At 38.4% G+C, this 15,931-nt stretch overlaps 1 protein-coding gene across 1 annotated transcript; it reads right to left on the bottom strand.

Moving 5' to 3' along the window:
* Nucleotides 1–99: 99 nt before the first annotated feature.
* Nucleotides 100–15,860, bottom strand: LOC146472944 (protein lin-54 homolog). Its single transcript, XM_085118694.1, has 15 exons — nucleotides 15,708–15,860; nucleotides 10,871–11,165; nucleotides 9,290–9,786; nucleotides 8,678–8,845; nucleotides 7,508–7,599; nucleotides 6,805–6,879; nucleotides 5,543–5,645; nucleotides 5,276–5,329; nucleotides 5,099–5,126; nucleotides 4,948–5,000; nucleotides 4,245–4,344; nucleotides 3,099–3,198; nucleotides 2,163–2,244; nucleotides 1,802–1,895; nucleotides 100–1,418 (listed from the first exon to the last, which is right to left on the bottom strand). Exons 2-15 carry the CDS (start codon nucleotides 11,148–11,150, stop codon nucleotides 1,414–1,416), a joined length of 1,731 nt encoding a protein of 576 aa, XP_084974820.1. The 5' UTR covers nucleotides 11,151–11,165; nucleotides 15,708–15,860; the 3' UTR covers nucleotides 100–1,413.
* Between the last annotated feature and the right edge of the window lie 71 nt (nucleotides 15,861–15,931).

Below are 15,931 nucleotides of genomic sequence, written 5' to 3'. Positions count from 1 at the left end.
AGAAGTAATTTCATTTGCCTGTTGGGTTCCGCCTTTTTAGATGAGGAGGCTAGGGGGTGTTGGGGGTAAAAAAAAAAAAAGAGGCTTAATTACAGCATGTTCTTGGTCATGCCTATTTATAGGGTTTTATTTAAGGATAGACACCAACATAACACGACGATTTGAGTTTGAAATACATATAACGTACAGAAGTCCGATTACTTACGGAGCGGTTTTAACAGTCCAAAGTAATTGTTGGGAGTTCGCTAAGCCCTCATGCACCTTCACATAATTGGAACTTAACTTTATTTTTATTTTTAGAATAAAGAAAATGATCACTTTAAGATCGAATGTCCCTGTGCTTGCACAAATTCTCCTAACTAGCAGCATAAGAAATATGCCGGTGGAGAACAGTACGGATAATGAATACATGTTGACATTGGGGAGTCAAAGGGAGCTCAGTTATGGCTGCGATAGTGATCGGTTTTAGTTTAACGACAGTTACTTGAAAACCGCTCTAGACTATCCTCATTCCCTATTCTTAAAACTTCTTCAACGTCCCGGACGTTTCCATGTGTCCCGAATCCCGCGGTTTCCCTCGGGTACGCGTGTAGACTAAAGACATTTCCTCTTTTCCCGTGGAGCATGAAAAGCTCGTGTGCAAGAAAACTTCATATCTAAGTTCTCCTACAGAAGAACGAGATTCGACTCCCGATTGTCCAAGAAGGAAAAGCGACAATGCTGTTAATTAATCGAAAGAGTAGCCTCCGACTTGGTTATTTTAGGGGATTCGTGCGACTTACCTAAAACGACTGCGCGGGCGGAAGGCTATCTACGGAGCCGATTACACGAGATGGGCTAGCTCATTTACTAACGGATGTACGCTAGTGTGTTTAACACACGCCTGAACGAAACGAGTTCGCGACAGATTTATTCATCGAGAAGTCTCACCCTGGTGCATAAACATGTAAAGTGATGGAGTAAGAACAGCAAAATCCGCCGATGCATCCCGCCTCCAAATCGCCGGTAACGGCCTACGGAAACTTGTCTCGGGAATCCAAGCTAGAAAACAACACTCGAATCCTCGATGCATTCTCCTCCCAAATCTGGACTGCACAGGACTAAAACTTATCTCGGTAAGCACAACTCGCCCAGCAAACAAGGCCAGCCCAGTTCAGGTGATCGGCTCACCAACACGCGAGCGAAGAAGACAACACTTCAAAGCGCAGCGCAATATTTACATACACTGAATGCTCAAAATGGTAAAACAGGCCAAAAACGTTGTCAAACCTCTATTTACACTACTTTATACGAGATAAAATTCTGCCAATGTTGTCCAGTTTCTTTCCTTTATAACTGGACAGAATGATAAAAAAACCGACTAGGGATGATACGTTATGTGGATTCCACAGATCGGCATGCCACGTGCATGGATTATTCTGTTGAAACAAATGAAAAAATACTTAAGTTTCATTTGTACTGACTCAAAAGGTCACGCTAATTTGGTTAAAAGTGTTTTAAAATGTGCTAAACTTCAAAGAGTAGCCATCATCGATGTATTTCTTATTAGGACTGACACCAACCCAGACAATCGCATCCCTCCGCGCGCGTCGTGTGTCCTCGCGGGATGCAATTTTCGCGCTCGCTCGCGTGCTTTACTATCCATAAGAAAAATACGGGACTGCTTTTAGTCTATCAATACCATGATTTTCCATTTCAGAATCACAGAAGTAGAAAAAGAAAGAGGTGAAGTTAAAGAAAAAAGAAAGAAATACAGGAAGCACAAACCAGACAAAGACATATCAGGAGAAACAAGACTTGCCTTTAGTTCCGTTTGCTGTGTGAATGATTGATAACAAGCAACGCCCAAATTCTTCAAGAATCATCTTTTCAACCATTGCCTGGGAGTTCCCCTCCTGACGATAGAAACGCAAGAGTTAGCTAGCGTGCTCCACTCCAGGCTTTCAGACGTAAAAAATAAAATGTCCGTCAAAAGTGATAAATTTTTCGTGAGTCTGTGGGTTTACTAAATCTATATACTAAAAAAAGTTCCAGGAATCATTGGGTAAATCGGTTTTCAGGATGTCACGCATCGACCTTCCTCTTCAAGATTTTTCTAGGAAGATAGCAGGGATCTCTGCATGTTGTCAGGGTAGCAGTGAAACAAAGGGAAACAAACTTACATTTTCAGCATCTGCAGCTCGGGCCAGCAGACACTGACATGTTGCTTGCACTACATCATCCGTCACAAACGAGAATGGCAGTCTAAAATTAAAGCACAACTGAAATCTGTTACAATTCACCTATAAAGCCGCCAAACAAAATAAAAAGTACATTTCCTATTACGACTGCAATGGATTTAAATGAAATGACACTGTTAACCGGCGGGGTACATGATAATGGCAATGTATTTATATACTGCACATATCACATAGTCTAATGGTGGTTGAAAATTCTTCTGTGGTGTGAGATCGGACGTCAGCATGTTAAGGCGCCACTGGCAGCTATCAGTCCATAGATTGAACCCACCCACCCACCTAACTGTGAAAGACAGATCTATGAAATCAGAGATAGAGATAGACAACCACACCGGGGACTACGTCCCCTACCCTTTTCGAACCCCAAATGAGCTAACCGGTCAGTCAGTACACGTATCTGGACAGAACCATATCTAAAATCAAAGTCAACCCTCTACACGAAATACCCAAGGTATCTAAACTATACCATAGTTAATTGAGGGACTGGTTATGAAACCTTGCCATGTTCAAAGTTGATAACAATGGTGCTGCAATTTAGGTTTGAAGGGCCGCGACCGTGCACAATCCTTTGTTTTAACGTTGACGCTACAGCTGAATTTTTAACAGGAACGTTTCTATTGGCCAGTTGCTCCAACACATTTCAAAATATATTGTGGTTTTTGCACAGTCAAGGCCAAAAGTGTTAACAAAAACATGTAACAAAGCAGCTCGTTTGGCTTCAAAACCATTCTCCTATATTAACTTTGACTATATTTCCAAGCGCAGAATGCAACAGCAAAGCCACAACAATAGACAGCCACCTTAAATATTCATGACATTCCACCCAGCAGCACTGAACTAGAAATTGAACAGACCACTAACCTTTCTCCAGAGTTAGTTAAGAAGGTTGGTCTGGATGGCAAATCCTCTATTTGAGACTCCAGTTTGGTCCGAGCAGCATTCTGTTGCTTCACGCGAACCTCTGGAGAAAAGTCATCAAAAAGAACGTGATTTTGTTACGCAAATAAAGCAAGGGTAATCAGGAAAAGTTTCAAATGTGCCCTCCCCTAGTACCAACAAAATATGAATGTCTGGGATGCACACTAATGGTTGCATTTTACAAACATAATAGTGACGACATCCAAGACCCTCCTGAGAACAAAATAGATCCAAAACATCAATTGCACAACCAATGACCATCGCTTTTGGTAATTCTTTGTTTCTTCAGATGCCTGGCGGCATGCAGCAACACAAATTCAGCGACCAAACCTCTGCATTTTCATGTTATTAAAAAGCAAAATTGTACTGAGTAGTGCCCATGGTCATTTAGTTATTATCATAAGATTTTGATCACCGTTTGCAAGGGTCCCTTAGGCCCCATTCAGACAAGGTGCTTGTGAATAAGGAACAGACACTAGTCTGCATATAGTTTTTTTTGTTTTTGTTAGCGGCCAAGCAAACATCTGGGCACCATGCCTGGCGTGTGCACTACCTCCAAGGACAGTACTCGGGCCCGACCGTTCCTGGGCACAGGAAATGGTCTGAACTGAATTAATTTTTTGTTAGTTCCATGCTTTTTCCTCGTGCCTCCCTGTTACAAAGCAAATGAAATGGCGGGCGCTAAATCGATGAACGAGAACACGATAGACTCTTTGCAGCTAACAGTCACATACTACAAAATCCACCATGCTGGGGAGAAGGCTTTGCATTGGGACATGCAAAACAAGGAAAATTCAAGTTTAACTGATGATGTCACTTTGTTTCGGATGTCCCAGTGCGCAACTTACACCATGTACCATGCGACTGTTAGCTACAAAAGGCCCATTGCTCCTTGGACACCAAGGAGTCTGAACATTACATCCTTTTCTGTGACCAGGCACAGGGCCCTGGCATGGTCACTGAAAAGGATGTAATGTTCAGACTCCTCGGACACCAAGGAGTCTGAACAACGTCCTTTTCAGTGACCAGGCACAGGGCCCTGGCATGGTCACCTACTCTTAACAGGGCCTTGTTGTTACTGTTTCTCACCTGCAGCATCTGCTAGGTGCATTAATGTTTTTCTTTCTGGACTCTCCTCAAAATTCTTGCATCCTGTGCATTTACAGATATTTGTACACAAAATCTTGGCCTACAAAGATATGAGAGAAAAAAAATCAAATGGATTTTCCAGTGAACAATCTTACCCCTTGAGTACAGTGTTGCTGAATTCTAACTTTGAAGTTGCCATTTATCATGGATTAGTGCTGTAGAAATACTTGTCACTGTAGCTGACTTACACTGATGCAAGTTCAACTGTACTCGGACGGCACTTGTTCCTTTACTAGACACCACGCCAAAATCAGTGTGAGTATAAACACTGTTGGGGGTTCATCCAGAGAGCTAAACCAGATTAACATTCTTGTCTCATCAAAAAATGTACACATGTTACAAACAAGGCATGCCCAGTCAATTCAAGAGTTAAAAAGTGTTCCAACATAAAATTTACCCCAATATGAAAACATTTTATTTAAATTGAGTGTCAAGGTTCACATCCTGCTGGAATGAAAGCCTTACTGATATAAAGGCATTCAATATCATTCATTAATGTAAACACAGCTTTAGTTCTTCTCAGAAATCTGTGTTTTAGCAAATTACATGTAACCATTTATGTTACAAAGTTGCATTCTACACCTAATTGGAGGACTAAAATAGATTGTACCATGCTTAGAATAAGTAAAACCCAAAACCTTACCTCATAGCATTCACAGTAGTTTTTGAGGCAACCTGAGCGTTTACAGTGACAGCCTGTTTGAAAAGTTAAAAATAAACATAAGACAAACACACCATGCATTCATGAAAAACAGCTCCACCAAGACTAAATAACATGAACATAGTTGTGTTACCTTTATTATGCCGTCTGTCAGCATCGCCCTGCAAGTGAAGAGATTTTATGAGACAGATTACTTGCTCTTAATTGTGTTTGAAAAAATCAGGCAACTGTGTACAAAGATGTTTTTATTGCAAGAAGTAAGTATTTAACTCAGCATAATATGGTAGAATAAGAAAATGGTGGTTATTACCCTTCCTTTTCCAATTTTAGGATGAAAAGCCTGAGGATTTCTCTCCAAACAAGCCTAAAAATAAAACCAAAACAAGACGAGAGTTTACTTATACATGTAGATCTATTGATCAGTGAGTTGCAGTAATCTGTTCAAAGTTACACTTGAGTATTGCAGTCTAACAGACACTTATTTTAAAGGTAGCCCTGTCAGACGTGTACATAACATATTACAGGTATCAATAGATGGCCTGCAAAAAAATTCACTTACACACACATGTTCACATACCTTGATAGCTTTACTCCTTTCCTTCTCATGATCCATATTATTAGAACAGTTCACGCAATTACAATTGCTGCAGAATTCCCCATTAGCAAAACAGTCGCAGTACCTGTCACAACCAGTTAAGATACAAGTGTTAAAAGGAGATTCATTCTTCTTTTTAAGCATCTGTTGAAACTATGCGAGTATTATTGTCTTAGATCTTTTTGTTTATTCTGCAATCTTAACTTGAAGTCCTTCGGTCAAACTAATAATTACACATGCTTTGATAATCCTCAGTACAGTATGTGCCCATTTTCCATAAGGCTATTTTAAACACAGATATAAAGTCCATGTGTTATACTTAAATGTCATGGATTACATGTAATTTAAAAGGACCAGGGAATGACTAACACTTGACAGAGTTTGAGAGAATTTCTACTTAAAATAAGTATACTGTTGCATGAGTCTCAGGTTTAGATTATCAGCTTTCAAATTCTCCCAAACTCCCCCCTCATTCACATTTCCAGTATGTGCACCATTTTTGCTATAACACAGCGTCAGTGACACTGTAATAAAAAAGTGCATGAGTGAGGTAAGTGCTCTTGTTTGCTGATCTGCATTGATCACTCATTTACTCATGGATTGCAGGTTGATGTCAGGTTGCATTTACAATCAATGCTTGATTGGTTGTACGCTTGTATGCACAATCCAATCTTGATTCACTGGAAATTCTTAGCAAGAAACTTGTCTCAAGGAGGTACATGTAGTTCAAGTTGGATTTTGAATCAGTGGAGAAAATGGCTATGTCTTTATTGGTGAAGAATAGTTGAAATGATTTGCACTTTTGGGATAGTTGCTAATGAAATCCATCAGCTTTATCCAAATCAATATTTGTTGCAAAAGCCAAGTGAAACGAATTTAAGAAACTCACAAGTTTGTTAGGGATTCTTCACCATGTGGAATATTTTGGAAGAGTTTTAAAATGGAACAAAGGTTATGTACAATATTCATTAATTTTTGTGCTGTTGACTGCAGAATATATCTCAATGGTTTTTCACGATTCTACCAGGCAAAAGAGCTATCTAGTGAAATGTTAATGTCAGCCCATATTGGCATGAGGTGAGAGTTCCCAACGCTGCACCATTGCTGAGCACTATACTTCTGCAAGTACATCCATGTACACAAATTGTATGCTTCACCATACCGTTACATCTCAGACATCATTTCAGCAGTATCTACACTTAGTTAATTACCGGTAACGGAACAAGGGTGCTGCTTCAACTTACAGTTTGAGGCACTGTGATTTCGTGCAGTTACAAGGCTTGCGAGGCCTGTTAGGTGGTGAAGACTCTGGGGAATTCCTACAAACACCAAACAAGTAATATTATTGCATGTCCACTCAGGTCTAACTGTGCATTGCATTCTACGATAAAGATGATAAAGCAGGCAGCTGAATAACCACCTAATTCAAGATTAAAGCTACCTACTTTTTTAGAAAAATGCCTGCAGGTACATGTTCATGCTTACAAGTGTAAATTGGTCACTTGGCTTGATTACTGGAAATTCTGAGGAGGAGGCAGTCTTATAAGCTAAATATATATATCTAATTTGATGGTTTTACAAATAATACGCACAGATATTTTTGATGAAATGACATGATAGTGGAATAATAAAGTACTTTATTGAACATATGGAGCTGATGTGAAATGTAGGGTTTGAAACATTATGGTCAGCCAACATCACTGGTCCAACAAAAAAGGTTACATTTTTTTGCTGATTCAGGAAAAAAGATTTCTGGGGTTAGTTCTGAAATTGGAGATGAAAAATGACAGGTTTTCATCTCAAATACATTAGAGCTCAGTGGCACATACCAGGCACCCCACCCAAAATTCGAATAGTATATGTACTCTCCCCCTCCCCCTGGAGTAATAAAAGGTACTATCTAGAGCATTACCATGCCCCCACCCCCCAAACATTTGATTCCCTTACCCATTAACAGTCATTCCTCCTTGGGTCCCTGTGTTCAATGTACTCGTCTGTAAAGGTACTGCAATAGGAAAACCTCCAGAAGCTAAGGCTTGCTGAAAGTCAGAACACAAGATTTGCAGTCATGAATACATGTAAGTACCTTTAGCAGCTGCAGCTGCAAAAGTAGAGGACAGAATGATATTGAATGGGAACAGAAATCATGAAATGATATCACCAAGCTACATTTAGCAAGCTTTTGCAAGCAAGGGTAACAAGATGTCTTTCTCCATCCACAAAATATCAGATAAACTGTAAAATAATGCAGAGGATACAAAACAGGGTAGAAAAAATTTAAAATAGGAAGCCTGAACAATGCTGTAAGCAAGCTTTGGAGAAGCCAACTTCATCTGCTGACTACATGTACTAATGACAGCCCTGGAAAACAAATGCCAAGTGTGTTAAATTGATCAGTTTTGCAAGTAACTTAACTATTAGCATAATTTGACATAAATGATTGCTGTAACAATATTGTAAACCATGTAAATTAAAATTCTAGTGTTAGTAGTGTGTACATGTATATTGTAATTGCTGTAATATTTTCATAGTTGTGTAATTATTATGAAGAATAAGAACTCTACTCCCAATATGAAAGGTGCCAGGTCTGTTACATTGTAACATTGTTGTAGTAGTGTTGATTTTTATAGCTTGTATTTCATCTCTGTAATTTAATTTTTAACTGCAATGGTGAATAATAAACAGTCAGTCACTGTCCAACACACATTATTATTGCGTTTGGCGTAGAAAGTCGAGATTGTATGGGACAATCAATCGATCAATGAATGAATGAATGAATGGATCTTGGGATGCGTATCTAGCATCCCCCGCAGATTTTACAGGGGCAGATGACATCATCACCAACTTGGCAAAGGAGAGAGAGCCTGGGATCGACATCATCGAACACACTCTCTAATCTTGATTCTTACTAGTAATGTCATTCTATTGTGTTCTTTGTGAGGCAGCAAAGGAACTTGGTATATGGTGCAAGTATTCAATTAATTTACATTAAACCAGGGCTCCTTGCCTGCTGGCTGTAAATGTGACAATGATTGACTACAGGCAACATAATTGTCAGCTGCTGGGTTGTAGAAGGCTGATAGGTAACATGTACAAACCCATTGCTGATTTTCTCACCTGAGGAAGGTAGACCACCCCTCCACTGATTACTCCATGAGGAAACTGTATGTTTCCTGTGGCTCCTGCACCAGTCATTTGCGGAATGTTGGAGGGTAGCGCTGGAACTATAAGTCTTGGTTGTTGAGCTGCGCTAGATGCCTGAGTTACGGCAGGCTTTGGTGCCAGCTGAGAAAAGGGAATTACAAGTGACAAATTAATTTAGAACTTGTAACATACACTGTACACATTTAACAATCTATCTTGATAGTCATGTCAAAATGTGGAAACATGTTGTCAATGAAAATAACTCAATGAAACTAGTCTTTGACAAGACAGATTCTTTGTGGCCCAAAATTACAGAGTTTCAAAAAAGCTTTTCCGCAACAGTTTTCACTTGAAGCTACTTTAATTTTGTGGTTGGTACTTTTGAGAGTGAGGTGTTGGTACTTACAGAGTTGGAGGTTAGCTACTTTTGGGATAAAATTTTATTAAGAACCATCAAATTTTACTGTTACTGTCGGGAGGGTCGTTTGTTTGGGTGTTACTTTTTAAAAGTTCCATGAAAACTGCTAATAAATTATTCCTGTAGTAGCGTTCCTGCAGGGAATGTTTCAGTGAAAAGAACGTCACCTGTTGAGGAACTTGAGCAGGCTTCTCAGCTGGTGCAATGTTCCTGACCTGTATTGATGGTGTTGTTAACTGGACAGTCTGCCCACTGGGTACCGCTGACACAATGTTCACTTTAGGAGCGATGTGCCGAACAGTTGTAGAGGGTCCTGTAGGAGCAGCTATTGTGAATTGAGGTGTTGTTCCTGATTGAATCTTGGTCAGAGAAGTGGGTGCCACGCTAATAGGTATGACTTTTTGAATTTGAATTTGCTTGCTTGGAGAGCCTCCAGCTTTTGGTGCAATATGTTGTTTGGCTGCAGCATTGAATGGCTGAACATGAACCAAGGTACACGTAATATTGCCTCCGGTAGTAGAGTTTGTCTGTGCGCCACCTAAGGCCGCACCCGCACGTGATAAAGGAGTTAGCTTAATGGGGCTGCCGGAGATCACTACTACTGGCGGTTTGGATTGGGCAGCTGTTGTTACTGTCCTGGTGTTAGTCGTTGTTCCAGAGGTACCTGTTGTATGAAACAATCATCAAAATAAGCATTTTATAACCAGAAGGATATAAGACAACCTTCACAATTATACAGCAGGCACCATAAAGGAGTACATGTACTTTAATCAAAACAACTTTTGGACAAATGCACTTTAAGACAAAGTTTTGTCCAACACTTTTTCTATAAAAACAAAAACAGAAGTAAAACAGGAAGAACGTGACTGCTATGCCCTTCCAGCGAATGTCAAAAGATCTGCAGGGATTTCCTGTGTTGTTTTCCATTGGTCAGTGGCATGACGTCATTGACAACTGCTTAAATGGGGTACAAAAATTGTGCAAACTTTAGAAGCCAAACCTCTGGGTTTGTTTTGCAAGTATTCCCTTCATTCAAATAAAATTAATATGTGTATGGTGTCTACATTTACCCAATCTCGTACTCAGAGTCCTCTGGCTTTTTGGTTAGCGCTTGGTTGCCAGTAGAGACTCTGGGGAACTGGAATTTTACTTAAATTTTTTGATTGGCTGTCCTGAACGGCTTTAACGGCTTTCATTGTTTTACCACAGAAAACCTGTGGTAATAAAATACCAGTACCCCAGAGTCTCTCCTGGCAACAAACTGCTGGCCAAAAAGCCAGAGGACTCTGGGTATGAGATTGACATTTACCAGATTTTAATGCAATTTGGCCAAAATTTTAGTCATGTTAGTGCACTAAAGCTTTTCCAAAATTCAAAAATAGCTTTTTACAGCACCCATGCACGTCAGACTGATTAACAAAAAAACCCCACTGTCAAACTTAGCAATAGATTTTCTCAGGAACCAATGGGAATATCAGAAAAGCCTGACACCCTTTGTTAGCCCATTATCTCCGGAGTCCAGTTTATTGTGCTGTCTGCATTAGTGCGTTTAATTGCTTGCACTTGCCTACCAAAAAAGAAGTGTTTAAAAATAACAGTATCTTCAGATTCTACAGTTTATTACATTGTAACTATTGTATACAGTGATACATGTATGTAGTTTTCTAGTGTGTCAATGTCAACCAGCCCCGAAGGTTTGGAATAACCTTAATACACAATACTTAACTTGTACGTAATTTGATACAAACCTTGCAAAACAGATACCACAGTACATTGTGTTTTTTGTAGTTCAGGTTTTGGTTGTATGAAGAATATCTGAGGTTCTGAAGCTGCTGCAGCAGCTGCTGCTGTTGAAGTTACTGTTGCTGTACCCAAGGTTACTACATTAGTGGGTTTTGTTGTTACATTTTGAGCTACTGTTGTTGTTGCTGTAACGGTGGTTGTGGTTGTCGATGCTGTTGCTGTTGATGGTGGTGTAGGGTATGCATCATCAATTGGTTCTTGCTTGACTGTAATTATTTTCTCCATACAAGTTGAGGTTCCCTGTTTGAGGAAAAGACAACAATAATGTAACTGCAAACTCTTTTGAAAACTTTGAAATCCAATGATTACATTTTTACTGCTGTCAATCATACCATCATGTAAAAACAGCAAAAACTCTAAAGGACTGTGAAAATACAGAAACTGACAACTTTAGAGGATTGAAATACCAACTATGGCGTACAAACATGACCTTTCGTCCATTGAGACAAGCTTCTTTGCTTTGTAAGACATGTGCTATAATGACTGACAGCAGTATAAATTGTAACTGTTGGTTGAGTCTTGAACTTGAAGTTCAAAAGTTATTGAAAGGCCCTGTAATTTAACACATTGGGCACTGCATCAATTTTATTATTTCATAGCTACTCAGATTTACACACAAAAATTGCAGGGAATAATAGTTGTACAGGTATTCGCTACAAGTGAATTTTATGCCTTTCCGTTACATATGGCATTTTTTCCATGACATTTCCATGAGAAAATCTTACTACTATCAGAACAAGCAAAAATGTCATACCATAGGAACTGTTGCCGCTAGCAAAGTATTTTCTGTGTACAAAATGTGCTCAGTAATATAACGAAGGTAACATGATTTTGACAGGTTTGAACACTTATTACTTAATTTACTTGTCATTTTCCTGCAAATACCCTGACATACCATGAAAAATAAATATTAATTATTAAATATTTCATTGGATACAAACTTAATTTTAACCTATCAAAGTCACTACACTGTAACTCCTGTGAAATAATCAGTTGTGGAAATGAGTTCAAATGTGGCTTATTTTGTACTTGACCAAAGAAATACTGGGATCCAAAAACTGTTCACCAAAATTAGTACCGTTAATGATGTGGGAAATCTCAATAATGCAAACAAATTTCTTACAGGATGTTTTCTGTTGTAAGCATCTATCCAACATATTTTTCACATCATGCTGTACAATACCCAAACATTTTGATAATTCATCATTCAAAATCTTGTCATTTCTTCTGGGATAAGCACAAGTACATAGTTTTAATGCTGTGAGCATGTATATTATGTGTGCTTATGCTTACTGTGATGTTTGAACATCCTATTTTTGCATGTGGGATCACACCTTCGGTAAATGATAAACATGAAAATTCTTTGAGTGATTTAAGGCGGGGGTAACCCTGAAAGCCGTTTTCACGCCGCTTAAAATCGGTTGCATGAAAATATCTCGTTCACGTTTCAAGCAATCCAAAAACTCTCTGCTCATCCAGTGAATCTATGTTGTGAGGTGTTTTGTGAATTTTGGGGTGATTTTTGGGTATACTTGGGAAAATTAAAGAAAAGAAGAAAAATTAAAATTAAGAAAAATAAAAAATATTGAAGATTTAGTGAAGTTTTAAAATAAGAACTTGTAGTTAATAATTAATAGACAGATACCAAGTTAGTCCAGATAGCAACCTGGGGTGCTCTTGCGTGGGTATCAACTGTCTGTTGGTGTTTCAAAAATCATTTTCTTTCTATTATCCCTTCTTTAAACCTCTTAAAATTCCATTCAAATTCACGTTTACCCCCGCCTTAATGAGAAACATTACAGCACAATAGTGACAAACAAAATACAGACATTTGAACCAAATAACATCATTTCAGAATATCATTTCATTTATGTTGTGGTTAAAATTATTTTTTGGTTTAAAATTTTTCAAACCAGTTTAATTTTGATTTTTCCTTTGTGCAGTATTCATTACCATAATCTGAGACAAAGGGAAATAAAAATCAATCTGGTCTGAAAATGTTAAATCCAAAAACCTTTGGAACCACAACATAGACATCAGTTGAGTTCTGATAAGGAAAAGCAAAATCAACCATCTGAAAATTCAACGAAAACACCTTGTTTTGTGTTTATTCACTTGGTTCACTGTCTCTTTCGGGTTTTGGCTAAGTTATGCTACCTTGTTCGTAACTTAGGCCCACTTAAACAACATTTGACCAAAAGTTGTTAAGGTGGCTTACTACAGTTTTTCCGAGACTTAGTAGCGCGCGCTATGATAGCCTGCCACACGTCAGCATTTGTCGCGTGTGCAAAAATGACGCAAGTAACCTCAAGAAGTAACAAAAACTACTTCAGCACTTGAAAGGCGTCAAATCTCTTCGGTATATGTAGCGATAGTTTCAAAACTCTGTTCAAACATGTAATCAAGCCTAAAAAAAAAATGGCAAAAAAGTTTGATAAACATTCGGTAAAAGAGCTCTAATTTACGGTACCTTTCTCGCACGCGATACATGGCGTTACATGAACGCGCGCTTAAATAAAGGGCATGCGCAATTCAATTCTCGTCTGAGGTTGTAAAAACCTGTCTTTGATTGAGGATTGCTCAAAAACTTACCGTACAACTTATGATGAAATTTTCACGGTTGATTTGTTCGGGTGAATCACGTTTGGGGCCAAAATTTTTGAAAAATCTGTAAGACAGATTTTGAGCTATTTTTGATTTCACATTCTCTTAGTTTGTACAAAAACTGTCTTACAGATTTTTATTTTACTTTGCATGAATGTTAAATCAGACCCAATTTCTTATTCCTGAAATTTTTAGGTGGGGTCAACGGGTAGAATTTGAGAAAAACGTGACTTAACCTACTAGTACCCAGTCTCTCATTGGATACTCGGTCGCTCATTTTGGCTATTTGTTGACGTTTATTTGTTCAAATTTCACATAGAATCGTAAAAGACTTAAGCAAACAGTAAATAGTGAAGGGAAAAACAGCTTGGAACCTTTTTTAAAAGAGTTAACAGTTGTGCCCTTATGCTCCATTAAAACTGTAGTAAGCCACCTTAAACAAAAGTTGAATGGATGTTGGGCAAATGTTGGATGGACGGAGTGTCCAAACGGCTTCAATACCAATCAAAATTTTCAAGAACAAAGGAAATGTTGAAGCAATGTTGAATGAAAGTTTAAACCAATTTAAATTTGATTCAACACACTTTCAACAAGCTTTCAACATTTCTTACACTTTCAACAATGTTGAATGACCCGTTCAAATGCCCACGACATTTCGTTCACCAAAGTGTTGATCGCTTGTTTAAGCAAATGTTGAAACCGTGTAAAAGGGACTTAAGATGACGTACCTTTTCCTGCTAAATGATGCAGCTTATCAAATAACACATGACAGATGCCTATCAAAGAAACCATTTTACTGCTGCTAGCACTTACAAGACAATAAAAACAATGAATTTGTACTTCTCGTGTTTACTGAAAAATGCCTTCTGTACATGACAACAGCCAAGCTTTAAACTCAAAGCCTGATTTTGGCAAAGTCAAAACAATAAAAATCAAAGTGAAATCACCCTAGTGAATAATGAAACACACTTATTAACAGCTATTGTTTACATTATAATTTGTTGATCAGTCATACTGAAAGTGTTAACTAGTGAAAAATCAAAGAAACCAAAGTTGGAGCACATTTATTTGATGCTCATAAAATGCAGCAAGAGATTTCGTTTTCACACTTTTCAGTAAGCTTTACAGACAAGTCTGTTTTTTGTGAAACACTTTGCAAGACTTGTAACGACAAAAACGTGCTTTTACGCCTTTAGGCACGAAAATGATATCTAAAGTTGGAAATGTTTACACAAACTATAAAATAAATGAAATTCAGAGCGTTCCTAACGAGATAACACACGTATTAGCACTCTAGGTCAGGTAATTTGTGTTGATCGTTTTATCGTTTAGCACTGTTGTAGTACTAGCTACGCTGGATTGTAAAAATAACTGTAAATAAAGAAGTTTAAATTTGAGGATCCGACAAAGAGAAATAAATACTTGCGTTTTGAAACATATTGCGCCGTTCGTATATTATTTAAGCTTATAACCACTCTAGCTACCAGATATAACGCATATATATAGATGTTTAATTTGTAATGAACACAGTAAAACTCATTATTATTACTGAAAATCGGCAAGTAGAAAGATAATTGCTGCTATCAAAATTATTAACAAATGTCACATAAAACTACAACCAGGAATTGCAGGATAAGGAAAGGAAAATCGGAGCAGACATTCGTAAGCTCAACCTGAAAAATTATCACACTGCGAAAACAAAAATTTTCCGTCCACTTTCAAGATGACTTTCGTTAACATACTTAGTTTCTTCACATGATCACCCAAAAAACTAATTCTGTTTTTACTCCAAAACACGAAAAGGATTGCAATCCGATCATTGTCCAACAGCTGAGGATGCAACGGGAAGGCTGCCGGAGAATGAAACAAAACGAACTGACGACAAAGAGAAACGATCAGATGGGCTGCGTAAAGCTTACGAGTAAAACATGACTTTTTCCGACCTACTCAACACTTGCAATTTTACAAGGAACACAGAGGAGATAGTAAAACAGCAAGAAGTGAACCAAATACATGTAAAAATGCGATAAAACACCCAGTAAAAGAAATCTAATACAATAATCGCGAAGAGAAACGTAACACGTCCACCACTAAGCCCGGTCGCTAGGCGAAACAGTACGTTTTCCTCGCGATCAGCAGTCTGTGGAGAGACAGCACTGTTAAACAACCACTGATTACCTGCAAGATACATCGATCTTAAACAGCGGCTAAAACAAGCGTCCTTTCCATGCCAAAATCCCATAAAAACTACGTAGTAAAGACAGTCAATTTACTCCACTTTGCGGACATCTTGTTGTTCAAAATCACGCGCTTTTGCCAGCTAAAGAAAATCATCCCATAATGCATCAGTCACAGGCGTGCGTTGATTGGGCAAGGGGACAATGGTGATGGATTTTGCGTGC

The sequence above is a fragment of the Pavona decussata genome, unplaced genomic scaffold (genome assembly GCF_977016875.1).
Source record: "Pavona decussata unplaced genomic scaffold, jaPavDecu1.1 SCAFFOLD_95, whole genome shotgun sequence".
Classification (NCBI taxonomy): Eukaryota; Metazoa; Cnidaria; class Anthozoa; order Scleractinia; family Agariciidae; genus Pavona; species Pavona decussata.
The sequence above is the reverse complement of the archived record's forward strand: the minus strand, read 5'-3'. Positions and strand labels throughout refer to the sequence as shown.

Coding starts and splice junctions, on each gene's coding strand:
- LOC146472944 (XM_085118694.1), bottom strand. CDS start 11,150: ATGGAGAAAATAATTACAGTCAAGCAAGAACCAATTGATGATGCATAC. Junction 7,600..8,677: donor GGGTGGTCTACCTTCCTCAG/GTGAGAAAATCA, acceptor TCTGACTTTCAG/CAAGCCTTAGCTTCTGGAGG. Junction 6,880..7,507: donor GGAGGAATGACTGTTAATGG/GTAAGGGAATCA, acceptor TGGTGTTTGTAG/GAATTCCCCAGAGTCTTCAC.